This window comes from Mya arenaria, chromosome 8, assembly GCF_026914265.1.
Source record: "Mya arenaria isolate MELC-2E11 chromosome 8, ASM2691426v1".
Lineage (NCBI taxonomy): Eukaryota > Metazoa > Mollusca > Bivalvia > Myida > Myidae > Mya > Mya arenaria.
The window spans coordinates 23,849,756-23,867,115 of NC_069129.1; the positions used below are offsets into that span (position 1 = coordinate 23,849,756).

At 34.4% G+C, this 17,360-nt stretch overlaps 1 protein-coding gene across 2 annotated transcripts in view; it reads left to right on the forward strand.

Annotated features, from left to right (window-relative positions):
• The window catches only part of LOC128242753 (uncharacterized), a 30,154-nt gene that overhangs the window by 9,833 nt on the left and 2,961 nt on the right, over positions 1-17,360 (forward strand). The window contains exons 3-8 of one of the 2 annotated variants that reach the window (XM_052960029.1): positions 55-134; positions 583-733; positions 3,330-3,416; positions 4,613-4,668; positions 5,082-5,244; positions 10,816-12,268. In XM_052960029.1, coding sequence (XP_052815989.1) covers positions 55-134; positions 583-733; positions 3,330-3,416; positions 4,613-4,668; positions 5,082-5,244; positions 10,816-10,832 — 554 coding nt within the window. In that variant the 3' untranslated portion in view covers positions 10,833-12,268. Of the gene's footprint in view, positions 1-54; positions 135-582; positions 734-3,329; positions 3,417-4,612; positions 4,669-5,081; positions 5,245-10,815; positions 12,269-17,360 lie in introns of those variants that run through there. The other variant, XM_052960028.1, reaches the window with a different exon arrangement.

Here is a 17,360-nt window from a genome sequence, read left to right on the forward strand (position 1 = left end):
TTTCTGTGACACTTCTATACAATCGTGCATTTATGTACCGGTATATCCTTTCAGGTAAAGATTTTCACCAATTGGCTCTATTTCTGAACTTTGAACAGAGACAGTATGATATGCTTGTGAGATCATTTCAGGGTGTAAGTATTTGAGCATGAGTCGTAAATACAATATATATATAATTTATTAAAATTTTATGTGATCACAAGTGAAATACATTTCTATCCTACTCCAAAATTCAACAATTTTTCTGTTTCTTTTATGCTTTAAATTATGAAATATAAAAAGTGTTGTGATTTGACATTACTTGTATTAAACAAAACAGAAACCCAAATCTCTAATATATAAAATTTATATTTTCAGTGCATTATATTTTCACTGCAGTGTAAATAACAGCGGTGAAATAACACGCTATTTCACCTCATTTATAAATGAAAAAAATATGGGCACATGTGTAACAAGTTCCATAACTCATGCTTAAAAATTTCACTAGTTACCCTTTGCTCAAGGCATCTTCATAACCTCTTCTTAAATAAAAATGATTTGATTACATTTGTATGAGGTAAAATTACTTATTTATTTTCTTAGATATCTGAGCAAACATTTCGCCTGGTGAAGGCGTGGCATGATGTTGTGGTTGACTGTGATGAGAACCCAAAGGAGCTGTTAGCTTCAGCTTTGCTAGATATTGGAAACAAATACTTGGCCGTGACATACTTTGACGAACAATTTGCCAATGGTAAGTTGTTTTTAATTTTAATTTTTAGGATTTAGAAGAATAGAAGTGCAGGTGCAGTATTATACATACTAGAACATGTATCTTTTATCTCGTATATATAAGGGCTTTTTCTGCCCATTTTGGGAAAAAGACCCTAGACATTTTGGGATATTTTGCGTTATGAAAATGCCGAAATTGGGAAATTTTACAGTTAAAATAGAAAGCTGTCTTAGTCTCCTGCGAATTAGGAAAATTAGTTAATATTAGTTTTTTTTCCCTTCAAAAGACCCAAAATGGCTGAAATATCAATCCATGGGTGTAAATATTTATTGCAATAAATCATGACAGATACTATTTCATACTGGTCTCTGAATGTGATGAAAATCAATGATTTCCGAGTTCCAATTATCAAAAAAACTTTACATCACATAATTTATTAGGATGTTGAAAATGAACCAGTAGAGGTAAAAAGACTTTCTAAAAAAAAATAATTCAATAATATCATATATATATATATATGCTGGACCTATGGTCATCAAACTTGACATGGAGGCTGGTCATGACCAGTAGATGACCCGTATCAATTTAAGGGGTCATCGGGTCAAAGGTCATAGTGATCTTAAATGCGAAAAGGTTGTCCTTGTGATAACTCGCCAATGATTGCACTCATGACCCTCAAACTTGACTTGGAGGTTGGGCCTGACCAGTAGATGACCCCTATTGATTTAAAGGGTCAAAGGACAAGGTCACAGTGACATTGAAGGCAAAAAGCTAGTCTGTGTGATAACTCGACAATGCCTGCACAGACAATGCAAATGTCCGTCGGACAGTCGGACATGTACGATATATTTCCATTTTGACCGACGAAACTTTTGTTTTGGTCAGTCACAATGTCCGGTGAAAAATTACAGTCAGCACCGTTTAATTTTTCGGAAAATTTACTTTCAGTTTCTAAATAAATGTTCAGATTTATTTTTAATTATTATATCATGATTATTCAGCATGTTAAACCGTGTATCACTTTTTGTAAACCCCGTTTTGCACATGTTTCCGTAAAAGCCAAAAAAACACGTAAGGTTCCAATTTCAGCTCGTACTCTAATACCTTTTAATAGACGGAATTTTACAGAAATGTTCGGAAATTACAAAATTCCGTATGAATTTTTTTCGGTGAAGTGGTTCCCGGCAGTCGTGTTAATTTAAATATGATGATGAACATACCGAGCTGACACTCTTTCCGCTCTGTTTAACATTGCCAATAACAAGAACTCTAATTTCTGTTTTGCATAAATGTTGTGTCTAAGTTTGACTTGTAGTATAATTCGTTATATTTTATAACCGTACGGTATCTTTATTTAAAGATGAATTAAAAGAGTAAGATCTAGCTGCTCCATGGGTAGACGAACTGGATATGAGTTTTTTTGGGAGGCAAGGGAGGAAAAAAATTATGACTTAAGATCAGAAATATTGATTTTTTTGACCTGCTGTTTAGCTCCTTTTTTGTAATTTATAATAGTAGGACACATCTAACCAAGAAGATCTAAACCTCTTATAATGGGGAATTACAAAACTTATTTAAATAAGAGACTTAAAATCAAGGTTTAGGCTGATGTAACTGAATACTGTTTGTAACATTGCGACAGGTAAAAATTTGGTGCGACAGGTAAACTTTCAGTTTTCCCAATGTCCTGTGAAGAAAAAAAAGTTTTCGCATTGTCTGCCTGCACCCATGGCCGTCCAGCTTGACATTTAGGTATGGGGCGACTCCTATGGATTTTGAGTCATCAAATCAAAGGTGAACATCACAACTCATATAGGTCATTAAGATTTATGTCATATTTACTTATTCCCTGCTTCTTAGAGGATACATGATTATCTGCAAATATCAGTCATCATCTGAACATGATTAAAAACTACCTACTATCCTCACACTTTGAATGGTCATAATCTTAAGACTGCTATTTCAGTCAATGCATATTTAATTCAATTGTCCAAAAATTCCTGACAACATGGCGCTCAGGGTTGGGGCATAATGTTTGACAAACATCTCTTGTTTATCTTGTTTTTGTTTGTGTCAGGTCAGGTTGTTCTATTTACAGGATGGGTGAGAAAGAATAACTGTAAGGTTTTCCTGAATGAAATAAAGTATTATTTTCTTACAATTCTGGAAAAAAATAATGAACTATTGGTGTAAAATTAAGTAATGAATTGGTCATTGATGTCATTATTGGAGATATAAACGCTTTCATACCCCGATAATGAAATCAATCACGCTGTTTATTCCTTAAATAGATCCCATTGAGGAAAAGTAAAATGCACAGGAACCTTTACTCTGTCTGTAGAATATTTTGAGTTATTGCCCTTTGTTAATGTTCATTGTTATACTTTGTCGAAAGGCAAAGTTGATACCGTTCTTAATGGCAATCTGCGACTGCTCTTGATTATCATTATAAATTAATTTTATGTGTAAACTTGTCACATTGATATGTTTTTTTCAAAATGATTCTTTAAGTAGTTAATAACATCAAAACTACTGGTAATGACCCTTTACAATTTTATAAAGTTAAATCATGCTTTTTAATGGTGTATAAAATATTTATTGTTTCATGTTTCTTCAGATGCAGAGGGAAAAGAACCAAAGCAAGAAACAATTGAAAAGATACAGGAGATAGACTTTGGAGCTGTGGTCAATTATGGTGCTTCAGGTGAGTATTTTTCTCAAACGTCATTGTTGGCATAATCTGTTGTTAAAGGGACTATACACCGTATGATGAAATAGCGAAAATAAAGAAAATTGTCGAAAACTGACATAAACTTGGTATCGATGTGTACAATATATTGAAACTAACTAACTGAAGTACCACATAGTTTACAAATAATTTATTTTTCACAGTTTTTTTGTATTTTTCCATTAAAAAAGATTACTAGGTATGTATACCTAGTAGAATTCATTTTTATGCATGATTGGCTAGTCGATGTTATCACGTGATAATACCAAGTTAGGTATATAGCTTAAATATTCCAACGTTTTAGAGTAAGTCTTCGTAGCAAAGGGGATACAAGGCTGGACTGCAATTTTGGCGACACCGGTTCGAACCCCGTCTCGGACTAATTTTTTTTTTTACATTTTGGTATATATTTTTACAAGAGTTAAACATTTTATTAAATAATTGTCTTGAGATTCGTTACAGAAAATAAACTTTTTTGGTGTCCCTTTTACACACTTTAAGTTTTAGACATTTTCAAACACCTTGAACTGTTTTTTATACGGTACCAAATAAATGCATTTTGTTTGCCTGCAAGATATTGTCATTATTTCCAAATTTATAATTCGAAATATCCCCTTTCCTATCTTTGAAATAAGATACTCTGTGGAAATTTGTTTCCGCTCATGTGACCAGTGCTGGAGAACTTGATTTTCCTCTCCACGATGCCATTGAATAGCAGTTGCGCAGCATTGCTACATGATGTTTTGGTGTATAGTTTTAGCAATTTATTTGATGATGTATAATAAATTAAGAATATTAAGTTTATTTACCAATTCAATTTAACTCTTTAAAAATGTGATCTGCTTATACATGACTTGAATGATTTTGAATAACTGTTCATATGACGTTAACAGCAATGCATGCATTTTTGTAATTTTTATGTCAGTATCTATAGAATTTAAAAGCTTAATGTAAGCTACAATGTTTCTTTCGTTGTGAATTCATTTCCTCGGCCTTGTGCTGGTAACTAGGCCAAGCTGGCATACGTATGCCCTAAGGTCATATATACTGACCGGTTCTGGATACACATGAACAATATGTATAATTATAGTCTTCAATTTGGTGAAAGGTTTAGTTATTTGACAACTTTATAACTATATCAAAACAAAACTGTGTTGAGTTTTTTTTCACAGCGTCGGGGTCGAACGATGTACCCGATTCTAGTGCTGGTACCAGTGGACTATTCAAAGTAAGTCTGCAGTCTAGCTTGCTACAATTACAATTATATACATATGATGACTTATATAAAAATGAAATTAAGCACTATAATTATATACATCCAGGAAAAGCAAATGATTTATTATAATATTTTTAATCAAGCAAGCCATTCAAAAAAGGGTATTTTGAATTTTATTAAATTTATCATTATTTGTAATATATTTACTTTCAAACTTCTGTCTTTGAATGAATGTTGTAGGATATATGTTTTTCAACAACAACAAAATATCACAGCATCCAAGTGTTCTTTGATGTATTGATTGAACAAACTTCAATATGCAATTATTAAATGTAAATATTTTATTCATTGTAAATAAAAAAAAAAATCCAAGATTATACGTGTTTGTATTTCAAAACGTTTTTTTTTTTTTTACTGAATATTAGAAAAGAGATGATGACACAATGACACAAACAATGGTAGATTGCTTTGCCAGTCACATGAAGTCTGTTGCAGCTTTAATAATTGGAGGACAAGTAGTTGGAACAGCATTTCGTGTTGGAGGAATGTTCTTGATGACTGCTTTCCATGTTGTACGAGCCATAGTTGGTGAGTTGAAATCTGAAACACTTGTGTTCTAAGTCTGTAAAATATCACCACATTAAATGATACACATACTTTCATACATATGTATTTTGTGGAACGGAAGTAGACAAAAGAAATACATCTGTATTTAGAAATGCCAAACGTTTTAAGACTTGCTTTATATATGTGTGTCCTTCGAAACACTGAAGAAAATATCATCTCCTCGAAAATAGAACAACTGAATATGCATAATTTTAAGGGCTCTTTTATTTGTGTTTTATCAGGATTTACGATTTTTTGTTTGTGAAACACAAATAGAGATCAGGGAATGCATATGCAATCTAAGGCCACCGAAAACAAACGCTTTTAGACAAGCTTTATAAACATGTGTTTCAAAAGGCAATATCGTCTTCCCAAAATCAAAACATCAATTGAACTCTCTCTCCCTCTCCCTCACCTCCCCCTCCCCCTCCCCCTCTCTCTCACCTTCTCCCTCTCTCTCTCTCTCTCTAGCGTTTTAAGAGTAGCTATATGTATACAAATGTGTCCTTCAAAACACTGAAGAAAGTATCATCTCACTGAAAATGGAACAATTGGACATGACATAATTGTAAAGGCTCTTTTTATTTGTGTTATGGAAGGTTTTTTCCACATATAGTTTTTGAAATGCCAAGATATAGATTTTTTCCAAGAAAAAACACCAATTCAACATGACCTAATTATATAGGTTATTATGCCCCCCTTCGAAGAAGAGGGATATATTGCTTTGCACATGTCGGTCCGTCCGTCCGTCGGTAGACCAAAGCTTGTCCGAGTGATGGTAAAAGGAAATGATAAAAGAATTTCAAAGCTTGTCCGAGTTATTTATCAACAATGCCAAGACCTATGGTCATCAAACTTGACATGGAAGCTAGGCCTGACCAGTAGATGACCCCTATTGATTTTAAGGGTCATCGGGTCAATGGTCAAGGTCACAAATGATGGAGGGTTGTCCGATTGGTAATTTGACAATTCCTGCACCAATGGCCCTCAATCTTAAATTTTAGGTTGGGTCTGACCAGTAGATGACCCCTATTTATTTTGGGGTTCATCAGGCCAAAGGTTAAGGTCACAGTGACCTTGAATGATAAAAAGTGGTCCGAGTGATAACTCGACAATGCCTTCACCCATGGCCATCAAACTTGACTTGGAGGTTCGGCCTGAGCAGTAGATGACCCCTTTTCATTTTGAGGGTCATCAGGCCAAATGTCAAGGTCACATCGACCTTGAATGATAAAAGGTTGTCAAAGTGATAACTTGACAATGCCTGCACCCATGGCCCTCGAACTTAACTTGTAGGTTGGGCCTGACCAGTTGATGACCCCTTCATATATTGGGGGTCATCAGGTCAAAGGTCAAGGTCACAGTGACTTTGAAGGCAAACTCGACAATTCCAGGACCTATGGTCATCAAACTTAACATGAAGGTTGGGCCTGACCAGTAGATGACCACTCTTGATTTTGGGTTTCATCGGGTCAAAGGTCAAGGTCACAGTGACCTTTAACACGAAAAAGTTATCAAAGCTTCTTACAGTGATATCTCAACCAAGCCTGGACCTATGATCATCAAACTTGACTAGGGGGTTGGGCCTGACCTGTAGATGACCCTATTAATTTTAGGGGTCAAAGGTCAAGGTCACAGTGAACGCAAAAAGCTTGTGTGATAACTTGACACTGCCTGCACCCATGGCCCTAAAACTTCACTTGGAGGTCCATGCATATTTCATTCAATTGTCCAAATAATCCTGACAACATGTCGCTTATGGGGGAGCATAATGTTGACAAACATCTCTAGTTTAATTTGTGTCTAAAAACAGTTGTGTTGTGTAAAATGCCAAGAATTACCGGGTTAAGATTTAAGCATGTAAAATCAAAATACTCACACCGAAAGCAAGGGAGTTACATGTATACTAACATTATATGTATATATATATATATTATTATCTTTATAACTTCATTTGTGGTACAACTTATATATTATTGAGCATTTAAAAAATATCATCATTATCCATAACAGTCATCACATGGAAGTTTTAAGTGACTGTGGCTCCACACACCCAAAAACAAATTCCAAGCTACACAGGCATATCAGCTTGCAATATACATTTAGTTTCATCGCAAAAATCAAATATGGTCTTATGGCCGTTATGCAAGGCCTACGGCCCAAAATAAAATTAATCAGACAGTGTTGACATAGGTTAAGCAGATTAATATTCAATTCATGTTAATATGCATTTAATGCAAGTAAAATTGTTTGCAAAGATTTATTATGGTTTATCATCAATTATGCTGAGAACAAAATCTTATTACGATTTTGTGAAAGCAATGTTGGCGAAAAGCATTTACATGTGCGCTTAAGGTGGTTATTAATGTAGTATGACTACATTTTCATGCACTCAACTGTGGAAAGCTGACTGATCTTCATACTGATCACCAATTGATTCTTTCACGACATTATTTATAGAATCTGCTCTTTTTTTTGTCAAATTTATGAGGAGGATTTCCCAAACCAGCTTCATTTCTTATTTCTTTTCGTTTTGATTTCAGGAACGTTGATTTGATTTCATGGGGACAATCTGCAGTTTCTGTAGTTGATTTTTTTTTTATTAGACAGCATGTCTTCTTAATCATGATTAATTTTATCTTTAATTTTTTTTCTCCTCTTCACAGCTTTCAATCCTTTCCTTTAAGCGAGCTCTCCGTCAGCCCCATAATTTTATATCAGCTTCTTTAAACCACATGATTTTAGTTGATGTGCTAAGTATCGATAATCCAATTCCTTACGAACAGTGCTAGTCATCATAACATCAAACACCGTAGGGGGTTCGTTTGTTTGCTATTTTTGTTGACTAAATGGGGATGAGGAAAACTCAAACATAAGGTATAAAATGGGCCGACTTTATAAGTCATAATAATTCCTGGCAGTGATTTTGAGCTGCTTGAAGGATCACAATACTTTTGTGTCCAAGTAATAGCAGTATCAGTCAATGCAAATGTATTAGGATGTATCATTTTTATCCCCCATCGAAGGTTTTGAGAGGGGTTATATTTTTGGCGTTGTCCGTCCTTCCGTCCGTCCGGAGCCATATCTTGGTAGGCATTGACCAGAAAATGTTCAAACTTGGTCAGAATGTTCCCCTTGATAAAATCTCGACCACTTGTAAAAGTGGGTCTCATGGCGTCAAAAACTAGGTCACTAGGTCAAATCTTAGAAAAATCTGTAACATACTAGAGGCATCATACATGGTCAGATATTCATGAAATTTAATTAGAATGTTTTTCTTGATGAACTCTTGGTCTTAAATAAAAGTGGGTCACCTATGATCGAAAGTCAGGTCACAAGGTCAAATCTTTGAAAAATCTCGTCCAAAACCATATCATGGTATTAAATGATTGGTCAAGTGTTCAAAATTGGTCATGATGTACCCCTTGATGAAATATGGACCACTTAAGAAAGTGGGGTCAAAAACTAGGTCACCAGGTCAAATCTAAGAAAAATTTGGAACATACTAGAGGCATTATACATGGTCAAATATTCATAAAACTTAATCAGAATGTTTTCCTTGATGAAATCTTGGACTTTAAAACTGGGTCACATATGATCGAACATTAGGTCACTAGGTCAAATCTACGTTTTTTGTCCGGAATGGAAATGATTGGTTGGATTATGTTCCAACTGTTGGTCTTGATGTACCCCTTGATGAAATATGGACCGCTTGGAAAAGTGGGGCACATGAGGTAAAAAACTAGGTCACTAGGTCAAATCTTAGAAAAATCTTTGAAACACATAAGAGGCATTTTGTATGGTTTAATATTCATGAAACTTGATCAGAATGTTTTCCTTGATGAATTCTTGGACATGTTTTAAACTGGGTCACATGTGATTAAAGATTAGGTCACTAGTTCAAATCTTTCAAAAATCTTGTCCGAAACTATTTTATGGTGGTAATTGATCAGATTATGTTCAAACATGATCAAAATGTTCTCTTGGGTTAAATTTCTGCTGCATTTTAAAAGTGGGTCATATGGGTAAAAACAAGGTCAAAAGGTCAAATCTTAATTTTTTTATTGGAAACACACTAGAGGAAATCTAATATTCATGAAACTTAATCAAATTGTTTTCCTTGATTGTTGTTGAATAGTTCGAAACTGAGTCACATGGGGTCAGAAACCAGGTCAGTAGGTGAACTCTTTGAAAAATTGTGTCCCAAACCAAACATTGGTATTGAATAGTCAGTTATGTTCAAATTTGGTCAGAATGTTTGCCTTAATAAAATCTTACAAGAGTTTTAAAATTGGTCACATGAGGTCAAAAACAAGGTCACAAGGTAATTTCTTACAGAAATCTTGGAAACACTCTAGAGGCAATACATCTGCTCTAATTTCCATGAAACTTAATCAGAATGTTTGCCTCGATGAAATCTTGGAATAGTTTGAAATAAGTAGGTCATGTGGGGTCAAAAATGAGGTCACTGGGTCAAATCTGAAAAAAACAATTGTGGACATTCTAGAGGCTATATTTTTTTGCAGTATATCTGGACCAATCTTCATTAAACTTGATCAGAATGTTTGCCTTGATGAAATCTTAGATTAGTTTGGAACTGGGTAACAAGATTAGTTTGGAACTGGGTAACATGGAGTCATAAACTAGGTTTCTTGGTCAGTTCTAAATGCTACATTATATACAATATTTTTTTATTTCAAACAGTTGCAATCAAACTCAAACTCATGTATAATTATTTCACCAACAATTGATTTCTGTTCCTTATCTTAGCCAAATCAGGCGGGGGATATCAATTCAACAAATTTGCTTGTTTTCTTTTGAATGAAATGAAAAGTCTACATTTACAAACTTTCCTACGTCCATGTCTGCTATAAGTTCTGTGAAATTTGGCGAGATCACTGGTCCTGTATTTCGAAAATTGTCTAACTTTTTTCAAATTATATAGTTAGTTTCTATCTCTAGGACCGTCACTTGAGGATGCCATATTTATAAGGCCCCCCTTTTCTTTCTCTATCAAAGAAATGACTTTCCTTGGTGGCTCATGCTGCCGAAGTTGTTTTTCACGGTCAAAAACAGAAGGCTTTTTGAGGACATAGTCTTTTCTTATCGATGGCGTTGCAATGGCCAACACCTGATGGTATTGCTACTCCCAAGTATTGAATTTCAGCATATATTTCTGAACCATAACATGAGTATACATTGCTTATAATTCTTGTTATTTTTCCTAATCCAACTCGATCTATTCTCTCACTATATTTTCTTTTAATTGTATAAACATTGCTTTCAGACAATATTGGATCATTTTGTAATAACTTCCTTCGAGATATGGTCTTTATATGTTGCACATTACAGCCCGTTGCTGTTACTTTTTTACAACTGAAGGACTTGAATGACTGTTATAGCAACCGCTATCACCACAAACTTAATCTGTTTCTTTAACCTTTTGAAGATCCATAATAAACACAGAATTTTCTTTTGGCTTTGGAACATATTGGCAAAGCTGTTCACCTGGAAATGTTGAAAATGCACAAAGTTTAACTATCTCCTTTTCAGTCAAACCTTTCTGCTGATTTTTAAAGACAGAACCAGGGTTCCCACGCTACCGGGAAAATGGGAAAAAGTCGGGAATATCGAAAAGTCTGTTCCCGGTCGTGAAAATGCCTTGAATTTTGCGATTATAGGTAAAAATCGGGAAAAAGCCGGGAAAAGTTTGAACCGTTTTGGGTACAAACCTAGTAAAAGTAAGTAGTTTCGATCACCAAGACGCTTGCATCTGACACTGTTCTGTATTGAATTGACTCTGATCAGAGCGGCTGAATGATCGAGACTAAGAAGGTTTCTGTTACCACATGCAAGCGTTTATTTGTCATAGTAGCTGTGTCTGCATTGCCGTCTGCATTTAAAAGTTATTTTAAACGAAAAATTGGCTGCAGTTTGTCGGGATTCGCTTTATATACGCTGTCAGTAAGAATCGTGGGTGCTATATACAACGATCTTTTTAATCTACAATAAAATAAACTTGAGATACGCTGTCAATAACATACATGAATGCTAATTGCAATGATCTTGCTAGTCTGCGAAGTGCTACACAGCCGGACAAATATTTGCTATTCAAGTGTGAATCTATGAATGATCATGCCTTGAGACTGACCTTGCTCGTATTTATAGACATTGAGAAGACCAAAGTTCTTTGGCCAGTAGACATCATAATAGTTTTAAACTTGTGCAAAAAAGTCACTTATTTTGCATTTTCACCCATGGTTGAAGCGAAGAACATGGATTGATGAAGATTGATGTTCAGATATAGCTGAATCTATGCTCACTGATGCAAGTATTTTTTTTTAAAGAGAGTTAAACTCTTTTAAAATGACACTGGATGTTATGGGATCAAGTTGTACAATAAATGTTTAAAGCTTCCCTCTCACAGATTGAACAATTTGACAACTTTTTTACTTTTGTCTTTGAACGAGCCAATTTTGGCAAAACTCAATGAAAACCAATTATTTAAGACTGCTGGCAAAAAGATAGATTACAGATATTTATATTTAAGATAAAAAATTGGTGTTTTATGTATATTTCTTTAACCGTTAATAAACCATAAAACATAAATTTTCGAACAGAAATATGAAATTATCAGCGATCTGATCTTTTGTTGGCAATCTTTTATTGTTGGTTTGCAGATATTTACGTCAAAAATTTATCTAAGACAAAAAATGAAATAAGTTGGTACAGCTTAAAAAAATGTTCAGAAAGTAAGTTTTTGTTCAGAGAGTAAAACTTTTTTAATGTGATATTTGATTATATTTACCTTAAGCATGCATTTATCCACCAATTACGAAAATTGGTATTGTATACGGAGATCAACCGGTACCAAACCATGCTGGCTGATCAGGGACCACAATGTTCTATGCACAGATAGTAGGTAAGCCTTTAAGTTTCCAAGTAGCAAATACAAATAGCCTAAACCCTGATCATGCCAGCTAATCTGTGTCTACACTGTTCACAGAGGCCAACAGTATTCAGCATGCTTAAGGTTAATCATGTTGTTCAATAAATGTCTAAGAAGTTCAGAAAGTGAAAGGTTTTGTTTTTGAGAATAAAACCCTTTGAAAATGACATTTGATGTCATTTAACAAGTTGTTTAATAAATGTTGATAATGGCAAATAAGTTATTTTTAAGATGTGAAAATGTAAACAATATTTCACTGAAATGTTTCGTTGTAATTACTGTGAAAAAGGTTGAGAGAAAGTCTGGAATTTGCAAAAAAATCCTTGAAAAAGTCTGGAATTTTACTTGCAGAAAAATTTGGGAACCCTGTCAGAACAGCATTGCTTGGATCTAAAAGAAACAAGTAGCTGTGTTTGCAGTCTTAAAAATCATGCGATCAAGAGAACCTTATTAAATATGTTGGCTACCTGCATTCAATTTGTCACAACAGATATAAGTTATGAACATGTTTTACATTCTTCAATTGCTCCGCAAAAATAAAGTAACAATTACTTATCAGTCTTACAGTTTATGCCAGGTTTCTAGATTTTGGCTCATATCCTCACTCCACAGCTTAGTGTTTAGGTAAAAAAAATACCTGTGTTTCCGGTGACCCGACCGACCTTTTTTTCCCTCGCCGACCCTTTTCTTTTTTTAGACATAAAAGTAAAAAATATAAATATCGTCATTCATTTCGTTGTTTGTCTGTCTCTGTCACCGGAGAATAAATTTTCATTTCAGGATTAACTGCCAGGTTCCCATTTTATTAACCATGTTTTCACATAGTGAAACCTGGTTATTAGAATGGCGAACGTCGTTGTTCAGGCGGGCGGGCGGGCGGCCGGGCGGCGTCAAACTCACCTATGAAACTGAATAACTTTAGTAAGGGTTGACATATCTTGACCAAACTTGATCTATAGAAAGAGTTTATGGGTACCTTTCCTGGGATTGCGATTGGGGTCCCTAGGTTCAAGGTCACTGTTACTAAAAATAGAAAAACGGTTGAAACTAAATAACTTTAGTTAAGGATGACATATCTTGACTAAACTGGGTGTACAGGAAGAGTTTATAGATACCTTTAATGGGATTGCATTTGGGGTCCCTAGGGTCAAGGTCAAGGTCACTGTTACTAAAAATAGAAAAACAGTTGAAACTGAATAACTTTAGTTAGGGTTGACATATCTTGACCAAACTTGGTCTATAGGAAGAGTTTATGGATACCTTTCATGGGATTGCATTTGGGGTCCCTAGGGTCAAGGTCACTGTTCCTAAAAATAGAAAAATGGTTCAAACTGAATATCTTTAGTTAGGGTTGACATATCTTGACCAAACTTGATCTATAGGAACCGTTTATGGATACTTTCATGGGATTGCGTTTTGGGGTCCCTAGATTCAAGGTCAAGGTCACTGTTTCTAAAATTAGAAAAACAGTTGAAACTGAATAATTTTAGTCAGGGTCAACATATCTTTACCAAACCAGGTATAAAGGAAGAGTTTATGGATACCTTTCATGGGATTGCGTTTGGGGTCTCTAGATTCAAGGTCAATGTCATTGTTAATTAAAATAGAAAAATGGTTGAAACTGAATAACTTTAGTTAGGGATGACATATCTTGACTAAACTTGGTCAATGGGAAGAGTTTATGGAGACCTTTCATTGGATTGCGTTTGGGGTCCCTAGGGTCAAGGTCAAGGTCACTGTTACTAAAAATAGAAAACGGTTGAAACTGAATAACTTTAGTAGGGGTTGACAAATCTTGACCAAACTTGGTCTATAGAAAGAGTTTTTGGGTACTTTTCATGGGATTGCGTTTGTGGTCCCTAGGGGCAAGGTCAAGGTCTCTGTTACTAAAAATAGAAAAACGTTTGAAACTGAATTACTTTAGTGAGGGATGACATATCTTGACTAAACTTGGTCGATAGGAAGAGTTTATGAGTTTATGGAGACCTTTCATGGGATTGCGTATGGGGTCCCTAGGGTCAAGGTCAAGGTGACTGTTACTAAAAAAAGAAAAACAGTTGAAACTGAATAACTTTAGTAAGGGTTGACATATTTTGACCAAACTTGGTCAATAGAAGGAGTTTATAGATACCTTTCATGGGATTGTGTTTGGGGTCCCTAGGGTCAAGGTCACTGTTACTGAAAATAGAAAAACAGTTGAAACTGAATAACTTTAGTTAGGGTTGACATATCTTGACCAAACTTGGTCTATAGGAAGAGTTTATGGATACTTTAATGGGATTGCATTTGGAGTCCCTAGGGTCAAGGTCATTGTAACTAAAAATAGAAAAATGGTTCAAACTGAATATCTTTAGTTAGGGTTGACATATTTTAACCAAACTTGGTCTATAGTAAGAGTTAATGGATATTTTCATGGGATTGCGTTTTGGGGTCCCTAGATTCAAGGTCAAGGTCACTGTTACTAATAATAGAAAAACAGTTGAAACTGATTAATTTTAGACAGGGTCTACATATCTTGACTTATCCAGGTATAAAGGAAGAGTTTATGGATACCTTTCATGGGATTGCGTTGGGGTCCCTAGATTCAAGGTCAAGGTCACTGTTACTTAAAACAGAAAAATGGTTGAAACTGAATAACTTAAGTTGGGGTTGACATATCCTGACACAACTTGGTATAAAGGAAGAGTTTATGGATACCTTTCAATGGAGTGCATTTGGGGTCCCTAGGGTCAAGGTCACTGTTACTAAAAATAGAAAAACAGACACAGGCTGAAGTTCTTCTGTCAATCATTAAAAACCTGGTTTCGTTGCATTGCGGCGTTTCTTGTTAATTGTTACATTAATTTATCCGCAGTTATAAATGGTTATTTATTTCGCCTAATTAAAATCCCATCAATGATATATCCAAACAAAAACCTGCAAAAGTTGTAACAACATTTATAGGAATGTGTCGGCTGCAGATCAAATGCTACAATTTGTGATGTCAGAGCATAAGCGGTAATAAGATCAAAGGCGCGTGGCTATGGTTTTTGTATTTAATTAAATTGGTCGGTCGGATACCATAAAATATATCATTCGATTGCCAGGATTTCGTCTAGGCTGGTAAGAAAATAACATACGATCGAAAAAAATATAATAATCCATAATCGTCGTTTGGGAATCTTAAAACAATGACCAAAATGTTTGAATTCACTACGAATATGAATGAAACTTTAATTGTTACGAGAATAATGATAAATTATAAATAATAAAATAAAAAACGTAAAATAAATCCATATTCACGTTTACTTGTTGAATTATTAACCTAACTACATAAGCTCACAGTTGCCAAGAAAATCGGCGATTTTTCGTCAAGCAAATTAACAAATTTAGTTGATAAATGACTGTTTCTCTAGAACATCACCATGGATTTGTAGAAATTGAAGTGCTGGATTTGTTCTAAAAACTGATTGCGTCTTATAAAGGTGTATTGTATATAAAAACACCAAAATTCATGGGCAAAATTGGCCGGAAAATACGGTAGTCGAAGGTAAGGACATGATTTCAGACATTAAACAATGTTGTTTTTTCTGACTTTTTGTCAATTATGGAATGCTAAGATTTAATATAATTGATTTGATGCAACAAAATTTTGCATGAAATCGAAACTAAAAAAAAATAAAAAGAAATTGGCCAAATGCATGTAAATTGAGATAACCAATTTCTGTCAGCAGAGGCCCATTACCCACTATAAAATGTGCATTAATACGTGAAAAGAAATAAGTGATCTACTAATAATTTCAGCAAATGTTCAGACCATTTCTTGACAGGTTTATCAGTTGCATGGTTTCTCTTTTCCGCCTCAAATGTATATATATATATATATATATATATATATATATATATATATATATATATATATATATATATATATATATATATAAGCTTGACTAACACACTTTCAGTGTCCTAATTAATACTCTAATCTAATCTACTGATAGATATTTATTTCTTGGCATTTTATAAACATAAAATCGAAATACGAAATAAAAAGAACCTAAATAATTATGTAAATTAAATGTTCAGTTGTTCTTTTTTCGGTGAGATGATTTTCTTCAGTGGTTCGAAGGACACACGCACGCACGCACGCATGCATGCACGCTCCTGATAGTAGCCATGCATATAAATTCTTAGATCTCTATTTCCTGGCTGGTCAAAGTATTGAATATAAGGCCAGTCTAGCACTCTTGTTTTCAGTGACAATATATTTTATACAAATTCTCAGAGATCTATTTCTTGGCATTTTACAAACAACAAATCGAAAAAAGTTTCTTATATTACACAAATAAAAGAACCTATATAATTATATCATGAAAACTGGTTCAACTTGCGGGGAGATGATATGTTTTCAATGCTTTGAAAGACACACACTGTATTTAAAGTTAGTCGTAAATGCCTGGCATTTTCTGAATATAATTTTGTTGTTTAATACAGCTTGTTAATATATGGGAACAACTATTTTTTTCTTTGATAGCAAAAAGAAAGGTACCCATATATATCAGCTCATTTTATGGCGCTAAAAGAGCCCCGCCTCCATTTTATTACCGGAGTTTGATAAGATGATATGTTTCATCAAACACTTGGACAACCTGTTTCCATAATAATGTTTTGACAGTGCTCTGTCAGACGAACGTTTTGTGAAAAGGTTTGTCAAAGTGTTTTAAGAAACTAAAGTCTCAATCAAACCCTGTAAAAGATTGAAGGCGGGGCTCCATAAAAGCCGTATACTGGGCTATGTTTCATTTAAAATGGTGAAGAAAATTTAAAATGGTGAAGAAATAGTGAAAAGGAGAAAGGTCAGTCACTGTTACAAAAAATAGAAGAAATCAGTTAAAACTGAATCTCTTCTGCCAATCCTTGAAAACCTGGTTTTGTCACATCACTGTTCTTGTATACTTTTTAATTTAAATATTTTTATTGCTTTTGACAGGCACATGTTGCATCATTATTGTATTCACTTTCAAGACAATGCTGCACAGCATAGTCGAGCGCGATTTAGTGCTTGTTAGCTTGTCTTTATCAAAGTTGAGGTATTATCGTTGTCTTTGTTTGAGATTGGGTGGTCTACATGTAAGTAAAAGCCCAAATAACTTATATGTTCCATTTTCAG